This window comes from Stegodyphus dumicola, chromosome X2, assembly GCF_044657685.1.
Source record: "Stegodyphus dumicola isolate Sdum_Otavi_A_Nest chromosome X2, ASM4465768v1".
Lineage (NCBI taxonomy): Eukaryota > Metazoa > Arthropoda > Arachnida > Araneae > Eresidae > Stegodyphus > Stegodyphus dumicola.
Window position 1 is genome coordinate 181,186,171 of NC_140781.1, and position 21,451 is coordinate 181,207,621.

A 21,451-nucleotide genomic window follows, 5' to 3' on the forward strand; every position below is an offset into this window, starting at 1 on the left:
GCCATTCAGTGCTTTGCCCTAATAAATTTACTTGTGAATTTTGTCCTATTTTTTTTCCTACCTCCATTTTAGGCTATGTATTAAAATTTAACAAGACATTTAAAATTTTAACGTGCAATCAAATAGATCTTCCAGTGCATAACGTTTCTTTTTATAATCCTTATTGTGAAAATTCCTTCACCATAAAGGAATCATAGGAATGAACTGAAGCTTGCAGGCAATGCGCAGCAAAATTTGATATGTAAATGCTTAGAATTTCAGTTTGATAGCGCTTGTATGGGCTAAGAAGCTCCCTCTAAACTGTCGTGTTAGGCGTAAAATTAGAGGGCTGTTGTCGGGATGTTGAAAGTAGTGCTTATTTATCTGCCAGCAGTAACCTTTCATGATTAGTCACTTTAGCTCGTCGACGACAAAGGGCCCGATACACCCCTTGAACGGAGGCGAATGATCGACCTGCGAGAAGAAGAATTTTTCTATCGTGAAACATCAGTTTATATAGGGCATAATGCCTCATCATTGATGCGTATGAAGAAGTACTAGGTAAATGTTAGCGTGGGATGACATATACCTCATCCGTATGACATTGATTTACCTCGCAGCTTTATCTCTACAGTTAGCACAGCAAGAAGCACTGCTATAGGTGTTCCGTTGTCATCTTCAACAGTGTCCGGTGTCTGCTAGTCCGTAGATCGCATTCATCTAATTCCTTTGCGCAGAATTTTCCTGATACGAAATCACTGACGCCCGTGGCTACAGTGAACTCTCAGCTCAACTACTGGCGTGTCGATGAGCAACAGATCGTCTTTTTTAGATGAATCTCATTTTAATCTGGAAAACAACGATGTTTGAACACGCATACTATATGGATGAATGGTGTCCGCCGATAACATCGCGGATGAAAACGTCGCGGAGAAAACAACGCAAGGCAAAAACGTCGTGCTACAAAACATCGTGGGAGAAAACATCGCAAAGAGAAAACATCGCAGTTCTAAAGCATCGTGGTACAAAACATCGTCGTCGAAAATAAAGCGGTTCAAAAACTTCGCAGTTTAAAAACATCGTCGTCGAAAATATCGTGGTAAAAAATAAAGTGTCTACAAATCATCGCATGACGATAACATCGCAGACATGCTTTTTTCAGATTTTAATAATTGTAAATGGATATTCCCATAATGATTTGTGAGCGCAAGATGTGAAGAAGGATAATTTTTACTTTTACATTTTTTTATTAATTAATCAATTTTTTGCTTAAAGTAAGAAGGAAACTTAAGCATAGAAAATTAAATGCGACTTATAGATTATACTTTTCATGAAAAATTACCAGTAAAAACTTTATAAAAATGATTTATTAATGGCCTTTTTTAGTTAACTATGTCGCTTTAAAATTCTATTAAGTGCTATAAGTTGCATTAATTTTCTATGCTTAAGGTTTATTATTTTCTCAGCAAAAAATTATTAGTTTATAAAAGAATGTTAAAGTAAAAATTATCCTTCTTGACATCTTGCGCTCACAAATTATTATCGGAATATCCATTTATAATTATTAAAACCTGAAAAAAGCATGTCTGCGATGTTATCGTTATGCGATGATTTGTAGATACTTTATTTTTTACCACGATATTTTCGACGGCGATGTTTTTAAACTGCGAAGTTTTTGAACTTCTTTATTTTCGACGACGATGTTTTGTACCACGATGTTTTAGAACTGCGATGTTTTCTCTTTGCGATGTTTTCTCCCACGATGTTTTGTAGCACGACGTTTTTGCCTTGCGTTGTTTTCTCCGCGACGTTTTCGTCCGCGATATTTTTGCCGCGATGTTTTCGGCTGTAACCGGATGAATGCCATTTACCGGAGTACCTTATTCGACGCCATCCTGGAGGAACGCCAAGCGTGATAATTGGCGGCATTGGTCATAATCATGAAAATAGAAGTAAAGGAGCAGCTATCACCAACCCGCATTGTGGAACATTTAAAGCCATTTATCTGGCAAGCTTTCCTGCCTCGCTCGTTTTTATCGGGCCTGTCAAACTGCTAATCACGTGTAACTCTCTGTTTTCACTGTTTTAAACATACTAATAAAAACATCGCATTGTAATTGAACTTGAAAAAAGTTGTCACACTATTTTTTAAATTTATTGCAGTTAAGTTTTAGAAAAATTAGCGTTTTGCAATAAGCATAAAGTAAGATATGAATAAATGTCGTTAAATAGCAATGATAGATGAAGAGATGTAATTTCAAAGCAATTAGTTCATCTGTGATACATAAATATGGATGAATAATTTAAGGGACAGTAATAAAATTGAAATTTTATGCATATATATTTTTAACAATTAACACTTTAATAATAAAAAATGATAGGGAACGTAATTTATTATTTTTTTTCGGAAATCCTCCGACTGGTAAATAATTAGAAAAAAAATAGATTGACTTTTGTGTAAAATAATAACGTTTCCATACTTAATGAGAAAAATCATAATATATTATTTCTTGAAACAAGATGAACACTACTGATTTATAATGAAAATATGAATTTCATCAGAAATTCAACAAACTATATTCCATGTTGACAGTTTCGGTTTATACAATCTTTTATACTCTGAATGTAAACACTTACCTCATAATATCATATTCATATTATCCAAAACTTGATAAGAATTATGGAAATATAGTAAACAAAAAATACAAAATAGTTTTTTGAATCATTAAACAAAATTTTTAAAGTTAAATCCTAGAATTTTAAAAGAAAGACAGATCACTAAGGAGGTCGTATAATGTAGAAACCTCTTTCTTTATCTTCTTTGTGATATATGTGTTATGTTATATATTATTATAATTCTGAGGAAATGTTATGAAACAGAAGAACTTATGTTTTGTTATAATTTAAGAAATTAATCATAATAGTAATTGCATGCACACTATTCTTTAAACAAAGTTAACTGAAATATTTTAAATTTTAGTTTTATTTCAAATAAATTAAATAAATCAAATTAATTAAATAATTAAAACAAAAACTAAACTAATAAACTAAACTAACAAAATTAAGGCAATCTTACGATAAATAAAGAGTATAATCCTACGATAAATGAAGAATATTTCTATTACTTATTCTTGTTATTAACATTCCTTCTTTAGTGTTATCAAAAACTTCATTATACTTGATTAATAAATATAAAAATTATTATCCTTTAAACAGAACTAATTTATTAAATACGCGTTTTATTTTTTTTTTAAATGTAACTTTCCCAACAGCTCTTTACGCCAGTATATACATCTCATCCTTAGATAGTTTCTTGCATTTAAGCCCTCTGACAAATATGTTGCACTTATATAATTAACATAAATATATGATATTGACTTCCCAAAAGAAACATATTTTAGCATACCATTTAGTAAGCTAGTTCTTAGAGAGAAAAATGTAAAAATGAAATTTAAAAAAAGCCCTTATATATCTTGAAAATATTTAAATAAGTTATAAAAATGTAAATTTTTTAAAATTCATTCTAGTTTAAGAAAGAGCAAACGAATTTAAAAGGAATAATGTTTCAGCTTCAAAACAGATGCTATTAATATTTTATGTGATCATCAACTAGTGATATATAACATACAGGTTATTTGATTTTATTTGCTTATAAAATATTTAGTTCATTTTCATAAAATTTTAATTCATTTTACATGAAATTACATCAACTAGTGATTAATATAAAACATACGTATTATTTGATTTTACTTGCTTATAAAAATATTCATTTAAATTCATTTTACATTTTACACATTCGTAAGCTGACTCGTTACCGGCCTCAGATTTCCATAGTATGATGAAATAGCTATTCTGCTAAGGGCTGAAGATACTGTCATCAGCAACTTTTACATCAGGGACGTAATGGAGCCCGAAGTCGTGCTTTTTATTCAAAACATTCCTGAGAGCTTGTTTTGACAGGACAGTGCTCAAATTCTTCGTAGAAATATTTAAGGCTTCGTCCCTGAGTGTCAGATACCGATTTTCCTTTGGACTGCTCATTCACTAGTAGAATTCACGTATTGAACGTACTCTGGGATCTCGTTGGCAGGCTTGTAACAGTTGTTCCGCAGGCAATGTAGATCACTTTTTGCCTTTGACAGAAGTAATATGAAGATAATTATTCTCAGGTACGCATTCAAAACCTGTCTGTTTCAGTGCCACTAAGAGTATGAGCTCTTACTGTAACGCATAGTGGCTTCATAAATACTGAGTTTTGGCATTTAATAATTTTACACTTCTCTGTAAATGTAATTGTTGCTTTATATCATTATAGGTCATATGTGGAATAAATTTCATTTGATTCTGATGAATCTTTCGTGGTGCTTCAGTTTTTGCAAACGGGATAATATTTTATGCTTGACAGTGGTTATATTCCTAAGTACTTCTCATCAACAATGTTTCATTCTTATGACCGATTTCATCAGTATGTCATGTCCTTATCTTGCCAGAATGCTGCAAGCAAGCTTGTGTAAAGAAGTATCAAATGTGAAAATTTTAAAAACCCTATTTTTTTAATTTACTTTTTTTTGTGTGTGTATATCTGTGTTACTCTATGATGCACTTTTTATGTTCACTTAAAGCTGCGATGAATGAGGATAAAAAATGCGCCAGATACTACGTCAAAGGTGTTAACGAAACCAAAGTGCATTTAAAGTTTTTTTCGCAAGCGGTCAGTAAATTAAGATGTGTTTGTTGATCTTAGTTGGACATACTCTAAATTTCAGCTTACCGTGACAAAGAATAATACGTCCATCTATGGAAAAGTTTTTTTTTAATTATTGCCTTTTCGATTAAAGACCCAGTAAAATAAGCAAGTGTACCTTTTCTTACATGGTTCATTAATATAAACTGAGATGAGAGAACATAATTTATTACGTAGTGGTGCGACGCTTCCATTCATGTGCGTTCGCTGTATACATTATTTTTTTTGGTGATTCTGTTTATAATATCTACTGTTTTAATCAAAAACAATGCGAAATATATCATTATCTTATGGGGTCGAACAGCAGCAAAGTCTTTAAATACTGGCAGTTCAACTAGTGTTCGATTTCAGACGAATGGGCTGGCTGTTTGGGCGTTTTCGTGGTTTTCCGCGTGGGTAAAGTGGATACGAAACAATTTCTGTTAGAACATCCTCCACGAAAGCATCCTTCCTTCGGCACTTAGACTTGCGTTCTTTGTCGTAATCAAATAAATCAAACCAAACCATCACTTTATAAGGTGTTTTCTCCCTTCAGTCCTGCATACCTTCGTGGTGTAACTGGAAGCATACTCGACGCATATTCGGGGGGTCCGGCGAAGGCACTGCATATTTTTTACGTCTCCGTCATAAAAAAAGCTAAATGACTCTACAAGTGGCGCCCGAGCTAAAAGGGTAGTGGATAATAGTTCGTCACCACCAGGATTTGGCGATTAGATTCCCTTAGCCCCGTCTCTTTTTAAAAGGAGGAGTATGTAAGGTAAGAATTGAAGGCTCCCTTCAGCCCACCTAGACACGAGTGCCCCATAGCTCGGAAGAAGGGGCTTAAAAGAAGGGGTATTTTCTCCCGTCTTTCCGCATGCCTTCGTGGTGTAATTGGAAGCATACTCGACGCTTTTTCGAGAGGTCAAGGTTTCGAATCCGGCGAGGGCAATGTACATTTTTCATCTCTCCTTATTCAAAATGACCTAATGATTCTAAAACCTATTTGAAATGAAACGGCTTCTATCCTTTTCAAATTCCTCAAAATTTTCTTGCTAGGATTATCTGCAGATTGATTAATTCTTGAAATATCATATTATATTCAGTTTACATGGACATAAATGTATTCATCTGAATCACTGAATGAGGGAGTCTTCTTAATACACAACCTTCTTGGTGCGCCTAGATCAGTAGAATTCGAAAGTTTTAAAAATCTATTTGATGCTGAAATAACCAATAAAATTAAGTAAATAAGGAATTCCTAAAGTTTACTTGGGAATAAACAAGCACATTTCCTAAGTAAATTTGAATTTTAAAATTTCAGTTTTAATAATCGGTTCACCAAAAGAAAAAGCTCACTAGCGACACAGCCATAAAATAAGCAATGGTAATTCCACTCGAAATGAAATCGTAACGGACGAACTAATTGCGTGCTGGTTTTGTGGTTCCACCCATGTGTAACGTTAATGCAAGGATATTTTTCTTCAAAATTCTCCACTAAGATATCTCTACCTCAGGAAGCTCTCGCATGCTTTGCCGTAATCCAAGAATTAGGAGCTAAAAATATTTTAGGAATCAGTTCTACCGAACGAGATGGATCCTACCACTGGAAATCCTCCTCCTCGCACAAAAATTACTGAACATTGATAGTTTGACCCGATTAAAATCCTAGAGAATGACCTCGCTGCAAGGGAGTGTTTATGATTTTCCCCATGTAAAACGTGAATGAAAGCCAATTTCCATTAAAATGTCCTCCACGAATGCGATCCTTCAGTTAGATAGATAGCCTTTGCGTGCTTTGACATAATCCATATTTTATCCTATGCTCATCGCACGTGACTTAATAGTTTCTAGCTCAATCTTTGTTTTTTCACTTCATTTCTTAGCCTTCCTAAACATGGGATAGCAGGAGAGATATTGATCAGCTCATATATTTGCATCAGCATTTCATAGTTTAATATATATATACATATACATTCCCCTCCTATATTCATTATAACCATTAATCGTAACTTTGTTATAGGCATAGCTAATTTCCTGTGTATTTTAAGGATACAGGTGCTCAAAATTAAAGGATAAGTATTAGAATTAATGTAAATTTTTGTTACAGAGCAAAAGAATATATAAAAATTGTTCTGAAATATTTTATAAAGGCATATTATTTTGTTTATGAGTTGAATAATGCTAAAATATTAAAATATGACTAACTTCTAATGCCAAACTATGCACAACTATTTTAGAAAACTGTGTTATCTTTATTGAGAAAGATATTATTATGTAATACGGTGTATGATCTCCTCTAGCCGAAATACATATTCCGCAGTGTCTTTTTATGCTATAAATGCCGTTAGTCTAAGAGGGCAGATATGACCTCCTGTATAGTCTTAGGAGTGGAACTGACGCGCCGCAGTTTCCCCGAGTAGATATTCTAAATATGCTGAAGTCCGAGAGCAGACGAATATGGTTATCTGTTGGAACAACATTTTCATTTTGAAGTATTGAGCCACTGTAGTCGATCAATGAAATCGAGGGTTCTCAATCACAGTCAAAAGATCTTGGCCCTTAAGATCTTTTGACTGTGGATGAGAACCCTCGATTTCATTGATCGACTACTATTTAACAAAGAAATAAAACTTATTGCGATCGTTTTTATGACTTCTTCCCAAATAATAAACCATCACCATGGAAACAATGTCTTTCATGAATATGAGACGGAAAGTTGCGTGTTCTAGACTCTTTCCAGTTGACTGTACGTCTAGTATCATTAATTAAACTAAACCTGGAAGACGCAGAAAGGGAGGCGTAACACATTGATCTTCTTGCATGAAGACTATGCTTGCAAAGTCTTCAGTAAGAGGCAGATCTGTTAATTCGAAATCTAATGGTTGCTTAGAGGACGTAAGCTAGCTATCTAAAGGTCGCGTAACAGTTTCTTCGCGCCAGTAATGAAAATAATGGTTATCAGATGCTGCAGTTACCCTCGGAAGAAATCTACCGGCAACACGACTAATATTTCCCATGCTTGAAAATCGGTTCCATATTTCAAGATCACGTTTTAAGGAGTATTGTACGCTCTGGAGAGCGGTCGAGTGATTAAGACCACTGAATACTGTTAGTTCGACCTGCTTTGGCTTCGGATCTAAGTGAACGGGCTGGCTGCATAGTTGAGCTTCACGTTTTTCCCAGTGTGTAGCATGAATAGGAGGCAGTTCCCTCAGAATTTTCTCCACGAAGACATCCCTTTTCTTAAGCAGAGAGCCCTCGTGGCTTTGCTATATTAAAAAACTTCGCTCTCTGAAAATTTCAAACTATTTTTCTTCCTCCTGGAGCCTAACGACCACTCGTAAGTTATGGCCTTCTTCTAAATGATGTTTTCTAGATATGATTAAAAATATCTAATCACTACTTTATGATTAACCAAGGTATGTGTGCCACGTCGCATATATTTTTAAAATTTTGGACACTACTATATATTGCCTGTCTTGTTTATTTTGAATAAGAAAAACAGTACATTAGTGGAGAAGACTAAAACATGTCTACCCAACAAAATGCTAGATGAGGTTAATTTTAAAAAGGGTACAAGATAAACTCACGTCAGTTCTCGTTGCTAATCTTTTTCTGTTTTAGAATTCACTTCATTACATGTTTCGTTTTACAATGAAATATTATTCCTTAAATTAGAGTTTCACTTTGCAGGAAAAAGCGTGAATTAATGAGCAAACAGGTATTTAAACGACATTAATAAAACACGCATTAACCCCTGACCAGGTATTTAAGTGTTTAAACGATTAGTATTTTAAACAGCTAGATGGAATGAGATACCTGGGTACTCAGGTTTCTTGCGTGATACTCAGGCTGCTTTATATCGTAGAGTATTTGTTTAAAAATAATAAATGGTAATTCATTTTATAAAAATATATTTATGTAAAACATTTCGAAAAAAAAAGTAGCTTAAGGAAACAAAGGTCTGTTTCTTTAGATCGTATCTTTTATTCCTAGAGGAAAGAAAAGCAATGTGTAATGCTAAGAGTGTTTCCTTCAAGACAGTATCATATTTTCAATATAAAGTTTTAAAGCAATTTGTTATATCTGATGCATAACTGTGTAAAGCCCATGTAAACATACTTAATATTTCAAAAAGAGTAAATTCCTACATAAAATTCTGAATTTTAATTTTAATTCAAAGTTCATTAGAGTATATATATATAATTTTGTGAACAGTCAGGATGACATATTTATACACTAAATTCTACGCTACACTCATAAAAATAATGATATTTTAATTTATTTATACACAAAATTTTAAACTGCGCGCTTTAAAATAATGATATTTTACGAATCAAACATTTTTCATGAATCAATGAATAATTGAATGAATTGAAGGAATAATTTCATGAATCATCATCGTTTTCTCATGGAATTTTTTTTTTTTTTTAAATGAAAGGAAAACTTAACTATCATTATTTTATTTAATTTTATCGATTTCTTTCCAAAAAACAAATAACAGCATGACATTAAAAAAAAATCTTCATTTGTTTCCGAAATATTCACTTTTTCTAAACTTTCGCTGTTACATATTATTTCAACTTTATTTGCTTCATGGGAAAGATTTACATCTTTCATTTTCTGTTTTCAGTTCGTGTTTCTGTTTCAGAGTAATGATAATTTTGACACCAGCGTCATAAAATAGAAAATGTTAAATATATTTTTCTTCTCATTTTGTCTATAAATCTGTTTTTCCGCATTTAGGATTTTGCTTTTCTTTTCCAATGATTCAAACTGGAATTGATGAAGGAATACTTGTAACATGGACTAAATCTTTCAAGTGCAAAAATGTTGTCGGAAAGGAAGTAGTACAGATGCTGAGATCTGCATTAGAGAAAAAAGAAGTAAGTTCCGACATTCGTTATATTTGTTTACTCATTTATTTGGATATTGTAGTATTGTGTGATTATAAAACAATATTTAAAATAATATTCTCAATTATGAATTCAATATGATTTTTTAGGGAGTTGCTGTTGAAGTTGTTGCAGTTATAAACGACGCAACTGGAACAATGATGATGGGATCATATCTCGACAAGAGAAGCGCTATTGGATTAATTTTAGGTTTGTTATTTTTTAAGTTGTCCTGTATGTTTGATGACTGTGTAATCATATAACTGTTACAGAAAATAGCAAACTCTTATTTCACTCCTAAATAACACAATCAACTTATACTTTACATCATTTTACCTCTTTCCGCTGGTATGTCGAGCACAGATCGAGAATATATAGATCTGTTATTTTATTTAATATGGCGGGGATTGTATTGTGGGGACCTCTTCAAGTGGGTTGACTAGTTCTAAGAAATATTAAATTACCTATTATCCGCAGTTAACTGCCTCAACAAAGTGAATTACTTTAAGCAATGACGAATGCGAAATGTTATGTGCAGGACTGTGACGTAGTTAATTAGTTTTAAAAGTAGCTTAAGGAAACAAAGCTCTGTTTCTTTAGATCGTATCTTTCATTCCTAGAGAAAAAAAAAACAATGTATAATCCTAAGAGTGTTTCCTTCAAGACAATACCATATTTTCAATATAAAGTTTTAAAAAAAATTGTTATATTTGATGCATAACTGTGTAAAGCCCATGTAAACATACTTAACATTTCAAAAAGAGTAAATTCCTACATAAAATTCTGAATTTTAATTCAAAGTTCGTTGAGTATATATGTACAATTTTGTGAACAGTCAGGATGACATATTTATGCACTAAATTCTAAGCTACACTGATAAAAATAATGATATTTTAATTTATTTATACACAAAATTCTAAACTACGCGTTTTAAAATAATGATATTTTACGAATCAGTCAGTAGACATGTGTACCTTTTACATTCCATCTTGATCGTATGAAAAGGTGTTTTGATACTGCCATTAAGTTTCAAAATCTGTTATTCCGTAGGTAAGATATCTTTAATTATAAGCTAATATATAACAAGTAACAAAAACTCTCATGACCGGATAAAGCTGGCCATGATGCTCAGAGGGTTAAATATGACTTTTGAATATGCTAAAATATGACAAATATCCAGCGATGCAAAAACTTTTCGTGTCTAGAGATTTTCCCAGGCTTCCATTCATGATTAAGGTTGATGTAAATTCTTTCGAACTTAGATTTCTTTAAATATCATATATATATTTTGCCTCACAGTCATCACACGTTTACAACTTCAAAATGTCAGGACGTATGACATTATAGCTTATATAGTGTCGGAGGCTTCGTATTCTAACCACGAGTAAAATGAGGCCTATTTTCAGCCGAATATCTCTTTTTAGAATTAATTCAACTTAACCAACTCTAGTATTTGCCTGTATTATAATACGAAATTACAAAGCTTAACTTTGTTTTCAGGACTTTAAACATCTTTTCTTAAAGCAATTTTAATTTTGTAACTTTCGTCTTAGCCCATAGTTACTAGATGGCGAATAACAGTCGGTTTGTGATGAATTCAGTTTCAACGCATTTAAGTCCTGAATTCGTGAGAAGTAAACTCTAAGCCATTACTGCACACTAAAGTAACTAGTTATCTTTATGTAATAAATATTTCATCTAACATGTGAATACATATTTCTTCTAACTTATTTTCAATAGCAGTAGAATTCATTAATGTTTTTGTGGGTATTCTGAATATACACCAGCAGTAATCAGAGGTTTATAGTTTATATTAGGATCTACCAAAATGTGCATACAGTTTCGCAGTCATTCTGTAATTTCGAATGAAATAACTCATTCTGTTGGTTAGGTTACGCTAATTGATTAAGGTAATTTTTTTTCTTCCTAAATGACGGGCACTAGCCGTTATAGGCACTGGCCACTGCTAAGACCGGAAGCGGTGGTTACTTTATTATGGAATCACCTAATAGGTGGCTTCGTATGAATCTTATCACCTCTTTATCACCGTTGCCTCTTATGAATGGTCAGAAAATTTACATCCATGCCTTCTCCGAGATTCGAACCCGGGCACTCCGGTACAGCAATCAGAGTCACTAACCACTTTCCCCTCTGGGCGCGATTAAGGCAAAGTGCATAAAGGCTATCTGCCTATGAGTACGAAGCTTTCGTGGACAATTTTCTGAGAAAAACTAGCTGGTATTTATATTGCACATGGGAGAAATTACGAAAACCCCACGCAGCCGACCCTTTCGTCTCGAATTCAGAGTGACGATTAGATATACAGGTGTTCAGTGGTTTCATCCATTCGGTCTCCTAGTCTTTTATGTTTTTTCTTCTATATACAACATGTCTTACAATCAGCTACATTTTTCTCTGCAGTTTTATTTATCTTAGCCACCAAATGCAGAGTTAGCCTAAGACAAAACAGACAATTTTAATGTTTCACAGAAATAAGAATTTTAATGCCACGACTTAAATACTTACAGGGTTAAAAGAATGTGACCTGAAGTTTAAATGGCTAAACCACAAATATTATATGCGATACTCTTTTATAACATGACGAATATCAAGGCAATAATCAGGTTCTTTCCAAACACATCTTAATAATGAACGTGTCAGAGCTGCAGCAGCTGTTGTACGCTTTTGACATGGTCACGCTGTTCTTACTGTTATTTAAGACTATCTGAACTTGTAAAAACTGGGCAAGAATAAAACTCCCTCCTTGATGCATCCCCAAAAAATTTACAGAGATTAATCCAGACTTCTTAGTGGTCATTAGAGCCACCTTTTGGCCTGTTGAACGTCTAGTCCAATGTAAAAGCAGATTTTATCCATCCCGTGTTTTTACAGGACTTACCGTATTTGCCGGCGTATAAGACGCACTTTTTTCTTTGAAAGTAGGTCTGAAAAACGGAGTGCGTCTTAAGAGGTTATCACACATGGCTACAGTCTCTGATAGACGGGACTTTTCTGAGAAACGAGATTCTGGTAGCACTGGTTTAAACAGGAGGATTCCTAGCAAAAAGAGCCCCATATGAAGCAAAGTCCCGCCTAGTTACGGAAACAATGTTGCGGCTACGCGTGATTTTTTTTCAAATCTCACCGAAAATGTCTCGGCTGGACCTCTGTTCCGGGTAGAGACAACCAATCAGGCGAAAGTTCTGCTTCTGAAGCATCACGCGATCCCAATTTGAGCGATAATCGATTAGTGTTTGGCGTTCAAGTCTTTGTAGTAAATGAAAATGGTAACCTAGTTACGTGGGTTTCCCGGAATCGTGCGGGTTCTGAGAATTGTCCCTTTCGACGATAAGTCCCGCGTAGCCGAAACATAATGTGATTTTGACCTTATACGTCGATACTGCGTCTTATGCATCGATATTTCATTTCTGGAAATTTCCTGTATTCGGAGTTATGCGATTTTTTTCTTGTTTCTTTGCGGAGTGTGGGAATATTACAGTTACGTAGAGTTCAGTGATTGTGCATGCGCTGTTATCGACGATCACAGATGGGTTCGTTTAAACTTTCCAGTTTTTGTGAACGACTTTTAAGTGTGTGAAATCTCTACTCTTCAATTTTCTTTAATTTCTTGGCAAGTTATGGATCAAAAAGAACGTCGGCATTGCTATAACATAGCATACATGCCACGTGTGACCACGTATGCTAAAGAACATGGAAGCGCTGGATGGTACAGAGGACAGTTTGTTATGAGGACTTCAGATGCTGATTTAGAAGAGGTTTCAAGTGACTCTTCATTTAACTCTGGAGATGAGTGTCTGGGTTTTGACGAAGAAGATTAAAAGGTGTTCTTTCCCAGATAGATTGGGTATTTGCAGAAAATATGACTTTGTATTTGTATTACTTCATATTTAAAATACTGTAAATTCATTATAATAATCAGTAATGAAGTTTATCCTTCAAAAATGTATATGAAAAAAGGAGGTGCGTCTTATACGCCGGCAAATACGGTAAATACTGACAGGGCTAGAAGAATATATCCTGAAGTTTACACTGGTGTGCAAAAATTAAGGACGAAGTCGAAAAATTAGCATATCAGCTGAACGAAGAGGCAGAGCGGACAGAAAGACCAATCAGGAGATTAAGTAAGGTGATGTACGGTAGTACATGCGCAGATATGCAGGTAGACGTAATGGGGGAGTGTCTGAGTAGTATAAAGCATGTTGTCGGTGTAAGATCAGTATTTCTGGCAAAGAGATTGCACGCCGTATAGCAGTTAAAATCACACCGAGTTGCTGCCTCAGCGAGAAATGGCGAATAATCAATCTGTTAGACGACATCTGGATGCTTTTACCCGAGGTCGAATCATTGGGAAGTTGGAGGAAGGCCGCAGTGTGACAAGTGTGGCTGCAGAGTTCGGAATTGCTCACAGCATCGTTTCACGACTTTGGAGACAATTTCAAACTACAGGAACAGCTATCCGGAGGTTTAGTAGTGGTCGTCCACGAGGAACCACACCCGCAGATGACCGGTATATTGCCTTACAGGCCAGAAGAAACAGGCGGCAGACAGCGGGAGAAATCGCTAGACACACGACACAGGCGACTGGACGACCGATATCGCGTTTTACCGTGGCCAGAAGACTGCACGGTGGTGGTCTGTTTGGACGACGCCCTGTACGTGTGTACCTCTAACGCCTGCCCATCGGAGAAGGCGTTCTCTGTGGTGCCCGGAACACCGGAATTGGAGAGACAATGAATGGGGACGAGTACTCTTTACAGATGAGAGCAGATTCAGTCTGAGTAGCGATTCTCATCGCATACTCATCTGGAGAGAGCGGGGAAGCCGCAATCCTCCCTCGAACATCATTGAAAGGGACAGGTATGGAGGTGGCGGTGTTCTCGTTTGAAAAGGCATCATGCTTGGTAGTCGTACAGACCTTCACATCTTCGACGCAGGTTCAGTCAACGGGACCCGTTATTGTAACGAGATTCTTCTTCCATATGTGCGTCTTTTTAGAGGCGCTATGGGTCCGCAGTTCCTTTTCATGGACGACAATGCACCATGTCATCGCAGAGTAGCTGCCGAACAGCTCTTAGAGAGTGAGGATATTGAACGTATGGATTGGCCGGCACGATCTCCGGATCTCAATCTCATCGAGCATGTATGGGATTTTCTAGGCAGACGCTTGGCAGCTCGTACCTTACCACCAGTAACGATTCCGGAGCTTCGATTGGCGCTGCAAGACGAATGGGCAGCAATGCCTCAACAACTCATTGACACCCTCCTTCTCAGCATGGGCAGACGCTGTGAAACCTGCCTAGCAGTCAGAGGAGATCATATACCCTATTAAAGACCGGATGTTTCTTGCTGGACACCCATCACAGGGATGTTTCGGCCTTCAGTCGCATTGCGCTCCATGCTACTTTTTCAAAAGCTTCTTTTTATCCCTCTGATTTCTCTTTTAGTAAGTGTTGCTTACATTACTCATGTTCTTACATATTGGGGATCTTACAGAATTAAATGTGTTGATTTGGAAAGCTTTTGTACAAAGTTATATTGAAAAAACCGTCTCGTCCTTAATTTTTGCACACCAGTGTAAATGGCTAAACTACAAATATTATATGCGTGACTCTATTATAACATGACGAATATCAAGGCGATAATCAGGTTCTTTCCGAACACTTCTTAATAATGACCACGTCAGAGCTGCAGCAGCTCTTGTACGCTTTTGGCATGGTCACGCTGTTGTTACTGCTATTTAAGACTATCTGAACTTGTAAAACCTGGGCAATAATAAAACTCAGTCCTTAATGCATCCCCAAAAGAACACAGATTAATCCAGACTTCTTGGTGGTCATTAGAGCCACGTTTTGGCCTGTGGAAAGTCTAGTCCAACGTCAAGGCAGATTTTATCCATCCCGTGTTCTAAACGAGCGCTATGCAACAGTAAAAAGAACTGTTTTCGGATATTTGAGCACACGAAAAGCTTTTCTACCTCATTAACGGTCATATTGCTCTAATGATGGCTGACACATGAGCTGTCACATGATGTTGACGTCACGAAAACAAATGAAAGGAGGAAGTCACAAAGACTAATTTGATATTGATGAGATTTTTCTTTTTTCGTTAGTTCAAGACCCTTTTGCTGTGCTATTTTCCAACCCATCTTGTTTTCAGTATGAAGAAGTTTACATTATAAATGCATGTTGATGGCAATGTGCTGAAATAGATTTTTGATAGCGATCAGTTTGAATCATTTAATAATATTTTTCTTTCATATGATATTTATATTTACGTTGAAAGAATTATTGTTTAAATTAGTCAGCTATTTATAATTTCAGCCTTCAGTGTAACTTAAACTTTTGTTTCCTTACCAAAACATAAACTGAATTAGAGATTACTTAAGCTGAGGTTTTAGGGATTGTAAAACAGAGCGTGTTTTTGCCTCTTGAAGCCACGTTACGTAGTTCTTGCCAGCACTTCTAAGTTTATAATTATTCAGCTTTGCTGTTGCTGCCGACATATTAACCCCAATTAATTATTTTTTGAGCCAACATAGATTTAAATTTAATTGTGTAGTTTTTTTGCCTGTGCGTTTTAAATTTGAATTCACTGTTACTTTAGTTGCATTGTTACAAGTGGTGGATGATTCTGTTAGCAGTAGAAGTACATTTTTGTTCAAAGCTTATGTTTAAATAAAAAGGTTAATTTTAAACCTCTCCAAGACCATATAGTTAATTTCAAACACAGCGATAATTTTCTTTACGTCTCTTAGGAGTTTGGAACTAGTTTATGCTTCCAGAGCAAGCCAAACCCTACAATGTACAATTTGTTTTCCTGGATCATTGGACCATTCAAGTAATAATGTTTCTCGAATACCTTATAAAATTTTATACAAATATATAGTTTCACATGAAAGAAAAGTTAACTTATTATCTTATATTTATTTCTGCATGGTTAATAATTTTAATAAAATAATGTGTTTGCAGATTTCAAGTTAATTTAATTTTTCTATCAAGATTTCATAAAAGGGATTACTCTGAATTGGCCAGTTTTTGTTTATCGTGTGAACGCTATATATGTGTGAAATGACCAGTTAATTGTGTTTCTGACAGAAGGACGTATAAAGTTATAATTAAATTTGAAATCATGAAAATTTCACCCCTTACTTTCCATTGTCTCAATTAAAATTTTGATGGCTGTGTATGCTGTAATGTTTAAGTATGCAATTATGTATATTTAGAGAGTTCAACTTAGAAATACATTATATATATATATATATATATATATATATATATATATATATATATAACAAATAGAATCCATTTAAACGCAGTTCAAATCATTATTTCTCTAGTAGTTTTGTAAATATTTCATAATAGAAAACGATCTTTCAGCTGTACTTATCTTAACGTACAAGGTGACTAAACTGTTTTGAAGTTTATGTATATTTGGGAAAATATCTACGTTGTACTCTTGTAAAGCTTCTATAGCAGTGAATCTAGTCGGTTGTGCTTGTAATTTCTTTTTCCATGGCTCACATTTTAAGTACTAATACTAAAATCTAGCAAATCTGAAGAATATGTTTCATTCAGCATTTCTATTTTTTATTTCATCTGCAGATATGAGTTCAGTCTGCGGTATGATTAAAATATTTAATGAATTTTTAACTGCTTTGTGAATCTTCCTTTAAGATGCAAAATTACATCAATCAAAATATAATTAAAAATTGTTATCGTAAAATAAGATTCGGGTGATTCTGATGGAATTTTAGAATGATAAGTTTGCTTTTTTGCTACTCTTGAAAGAACAATTTTATAGTCCTAATCTATTCTTGTTTTAAAACATATTCCTATTTTAGGAAAATATAATCGAAAACCGTCTCTGATTGACTAGAAATCATTTCACGTTCTTGTACAATATCATCGCACAACTGGGCAGTTCATGGCCGTGTAACATTTTGTGGACAGACGAAGCCCATTTCCATCTCCTAGGTTCTCTCAATATTCAAAATTGCATAATATGGGCAACGGATAAGCCATTTCCACTGCACTAATTGCTTTTTCGTACAGAAAAGGCCACTGTGTAGTGCGGTTTTATGACAGCGTTTGTAACTGGCCCACTTGTTTTCGAGGAGATATGCCGTGCGGATCCTGTTACCTGTACCATAAATGGCAAACGACATGAATCTATTTTACGCAACTAGATCTTTCAGCACTTCAACAGCGTGCATGTGGGAGTTGCACAATTTTTATGCAAGATGGCGCACCTTTGCGCATTGTAGTGACGCAGTGACGTGCAGCTGCTGAATATCCATTTCAGAAATGACAGTATCATTTTCCAACAGCCTGGCCGCCACGATCACCTTACCTTAATCCTTTTGTTTTCTGACTTTGGGATTACCTGAAAAGTGTTGTTTACAGTGGCGCGATTGCGAGTTTAGCTGAACTGAAGATACGCATTACATACCACATTCACAACATCAACACGCATACTCTCCAATCTACAGTGAAACATGTTGTTTCAGGATTACAGCTAGGGGCAGAAAACAGTGGACAGCACACTGAACATCTTAAGCTAGTCTAAGGACAATTATAACTGTATTAATAATTTTCTCTTATACGGTTTTTGGTCTAGAGACAATTAAAAATCGATTTTTTTAAAATAAAATTTCGACCTATTTTTCGCTAGACAAATTCTCATTGCTTCAGGTCATTCTGGCCAATAGTTCATTTTTTTTACATCCTACTGAAAGTGGAACTTTAATTAATTATAACAGTTTCTCAACCGGGGGGGGATTTCGTAGTTTCGGGGGGGGGGGAGGATGCGGTCAGCCTTTTATTTAGCTCTTAATTTAGTTTTAGTTTATGAATATAAAGAACTACTTTTATTCTAGTTTTGTATTTACCAACATTTTCTATATTTTTTGTTGTTTAATTTATAAAATAATCAAAATTTGAATAAATGCTATATATATTTTTCAAGTTTTAAAAAGGGGTGAACTTCTAGGTATTGTAAAAGGGTTCATGGGGCAAAAGATATTGAGAACCACTGAATTATAATCACTCTATATGTTTCTTGCAATATAAAAGTCTGCAACGACATGCCTAAAAATTTTTAACTGATTTGCTTAAAGAGGCTCTCTTTAAGCTCTTAAAGAGGCTAAGAGAGTTTCAACCCATTGATCCATTATATAATTAGGATGCATTTTTATGAGTATAAAGGAATAACAGGGAATTTAAATTGTACAAAATATGTGATAAAGGTTTTTCTGAGTCACTTTAAATATTAAATCTTTAAAAATTAATTAAGCTTTTGATTTGGTTTGGTTAATTCATTAAGAAAAAATATGCGAATGGGCAAGTTCTCAAGAAGTTCTCTTTTATCGTTTTAAATATGACATTTTGAAATCATACCTCTCGATCCGTTGTGGAGGTTACGTTGTGGAAGTTTCTAATAGTTATTTTAAGTTTAAACATGCTTTACTGTCTATTCTTGTTTTCCATCTACTGTTATCTACCAGAATGAGTTTTTAGTATCGCGTTTTATGCAAATGAGTTATAAGAAGTATTTAAGGGAAGTTCAACTTACTTCGAAATAGAGTGCTTGGAAGTCCTTAGTTGTGCGTGTTTGCCTTCTGGCTATTTCGTTCTTGAATCTACTACACTCGGCCGTATTGTACATGCCTGTTGATAATCGCCGGCTAGGTCAAATGAAGGTACAACTACGTTAGGTATTTGTGTCTAGCTTCAGCTAAGTCTATTTAGTTCAGCATTAGAATAGGTTCTTATTTTCTTATACTGATTTAAAAGCCCGAGTGGAGGCTTTCTTGTAAACCCAAGAAGGGGCCATCTGTTATTATTTCTTTGAGTGAATAAAAGGGTAGTTTAACCCTTCTTGAGAATTTGTCGTAAATACTTGAACATAGCAATAATTCGCTACTTAAATCTTTAGGTTCCTCGACATTTTAACAAAGTTCTGAGAAACATTCGAACGTTTCAAAACTGAAAATTTACAATCGTAATTTATTTTTTTAATATATTTCTAAAACTTCGCAGCCAATTTGGTACTTCTTCTTGCCATTCATCTGAGGCAGGTGTCTCACATGGCCAACTGTTTAACTTTTTTCTTTGTAGCCATAATACTCTCATCGTGCAATGCAGTCAAATATGTAGCCACGTTTTTGACTTACCGTAGATATATACTTCGCAGTTTATTTAAATGGGGCTTCAGCTATTCGTTATATATCTACTTCGCAGTTTATTGACGTAGAACATACGCAGTTGGGTAAATGGATCGTCAAATATTTTATAATCAGCGTATTTAATTTTAAAAAATCTGAAAATCACGAACTTTTAATTTATAAGTCGAGTAAAATCCAGCTTGTGTGATTCGTAATTCTTGCAGTATTTGTGGCAATTAGATTATACGTAATAATTTCCATCAAATATAAACATCTGTAATTATTTTTACATTGCGTAACATCAAACACGAAAACTAAAAATATGTACTTTTAAGTCTATAATTGAGTTTGTGAGAAGGTTTATATACCTTATAGGACAGTTGTTTTTGGAGACTTTTATCTGTTTAAACTAATTAGAATTTATTTCATAGGTACAGGCTGCAATGCATCGTATTTTGAAAAAGTGGACCGAATAAAAAAATGGGAAGGTCAACATCCCGGCATTGAAGAGGTATATTATTGTAATATTCCTTATTATCTATTACATTTCTCTTTTGAATTACGCAATGTAAAGAAAGAAATGTATATTTCATAAATTCATTCATCAAAGATGCTAAATTATACCACTGATGAAACATTGGATTAAAATTTTGCTTTAAAAAAGCTGTTGAACAAGTTTTGTCAAAATTAGAGACAATATTTAGTCTGGGGGAAATCTGTGTAACAATGGGCATTTATTCATCATTCGTTCCACCGCATTTCAAATCAGCATATGATTAGATAAGTTTCTCAAATCGAATTCCTTATTCATGGACTCCATATTGCTACAACTTACATTCCTAAAATTTTCATCGCAATCATCCTGCTTAGCTTTGCATTTTTGAAGTAATAGCTTCAGGTTAGCGAGTCACACCACAATTCTAATTAGGAATTCATCCATAAAATTAAATACCACTGATGATGTGGAAAAGGAAATTGCATATCTTATCAGCAATTTGAAAATAATTTCTTTAATTTAGGAAACAATCATTAAAATTAAATATTTATTGGAAACTTTAGCAATGATTTGCTTAAATTACTGTATAAAAACATCTTAATAATATTTTTGTGTAGGTAAATATGTTGTGTAATTTTGACGACATTTCAAACAAAACAGGTTTTTACATCCTGCAGGATCAAAGAATTTATTTTCATACGTTCGGTTCTTATAAGAACCCCTCGATCTGTGAAGTTTCTGGGCATTTAAACCGAATGGACAAAAGATGGCCTGTCTGATTTAGGTTGTCTCTCAATAATGAGTGAGAATTTAGGTACCAAGTATTTACATCCCTATGCTAAAGTTTGATTTTAAAATAGAATATGCTTGTTTGCATAAAGCATGTTTTTGTTCGTAGTAAAATAAAGATATTTTAGGTCATCATCGACATTGAATGGGGTGCTTTCGGAGATAACGGCGTCTTAGATTTCATGAAAACCGATATTGATAAACTTGTAGATGAAGAATCTCTTCTAGTTCACAGTTTTACGTAAGTAAATATCTTCCATTATTTTATGTTTCAGTGTAGTATATTTTTAATCTGTTCTTATCTGCTAATATTTTAAATCTTTCAAAAATTTTATGAATTACGTTTACATTATAAAAATAACTCAATGATCTATTGATTTATT

The 21,451-nt window shown here is 34.3% G+C and overlaps 1 protein-coding gene across 2 annotated transcripts in view; it reads left to right on the plus strand.

The window, feature by feature from the left end:
- Window positions 1-21,451, plus strand: part of LOC118187063 (hexokinase-2-like) — a 111,341-nt gene that overhangs the window by 54,497 nt on the left and 35,393 nt on the right. For both annotated transcript variants that reach the window (XM_085808784.1, XM_085808783.1), the window contains exons 5-8: window positions 9,452-9,591; window positions 9,711-9,810; window positions 20,215-20,294; window positions 21,197-21,309. In XM_085808784.1, the coding sequence (XP_085664910.1) occupies window positions 9,452-9,591; window positions 9,711-9,810; window positions 20,215-20,294; window positions 21,197-21,309 (433 nt within the window). The remainder of the gene's footprint in view (window positions 1-9,451; window positions 9,592-9,710; window positions 9,811-20,214; window positions 20,295-21,196; window positions 21,310-21,451) is intronic.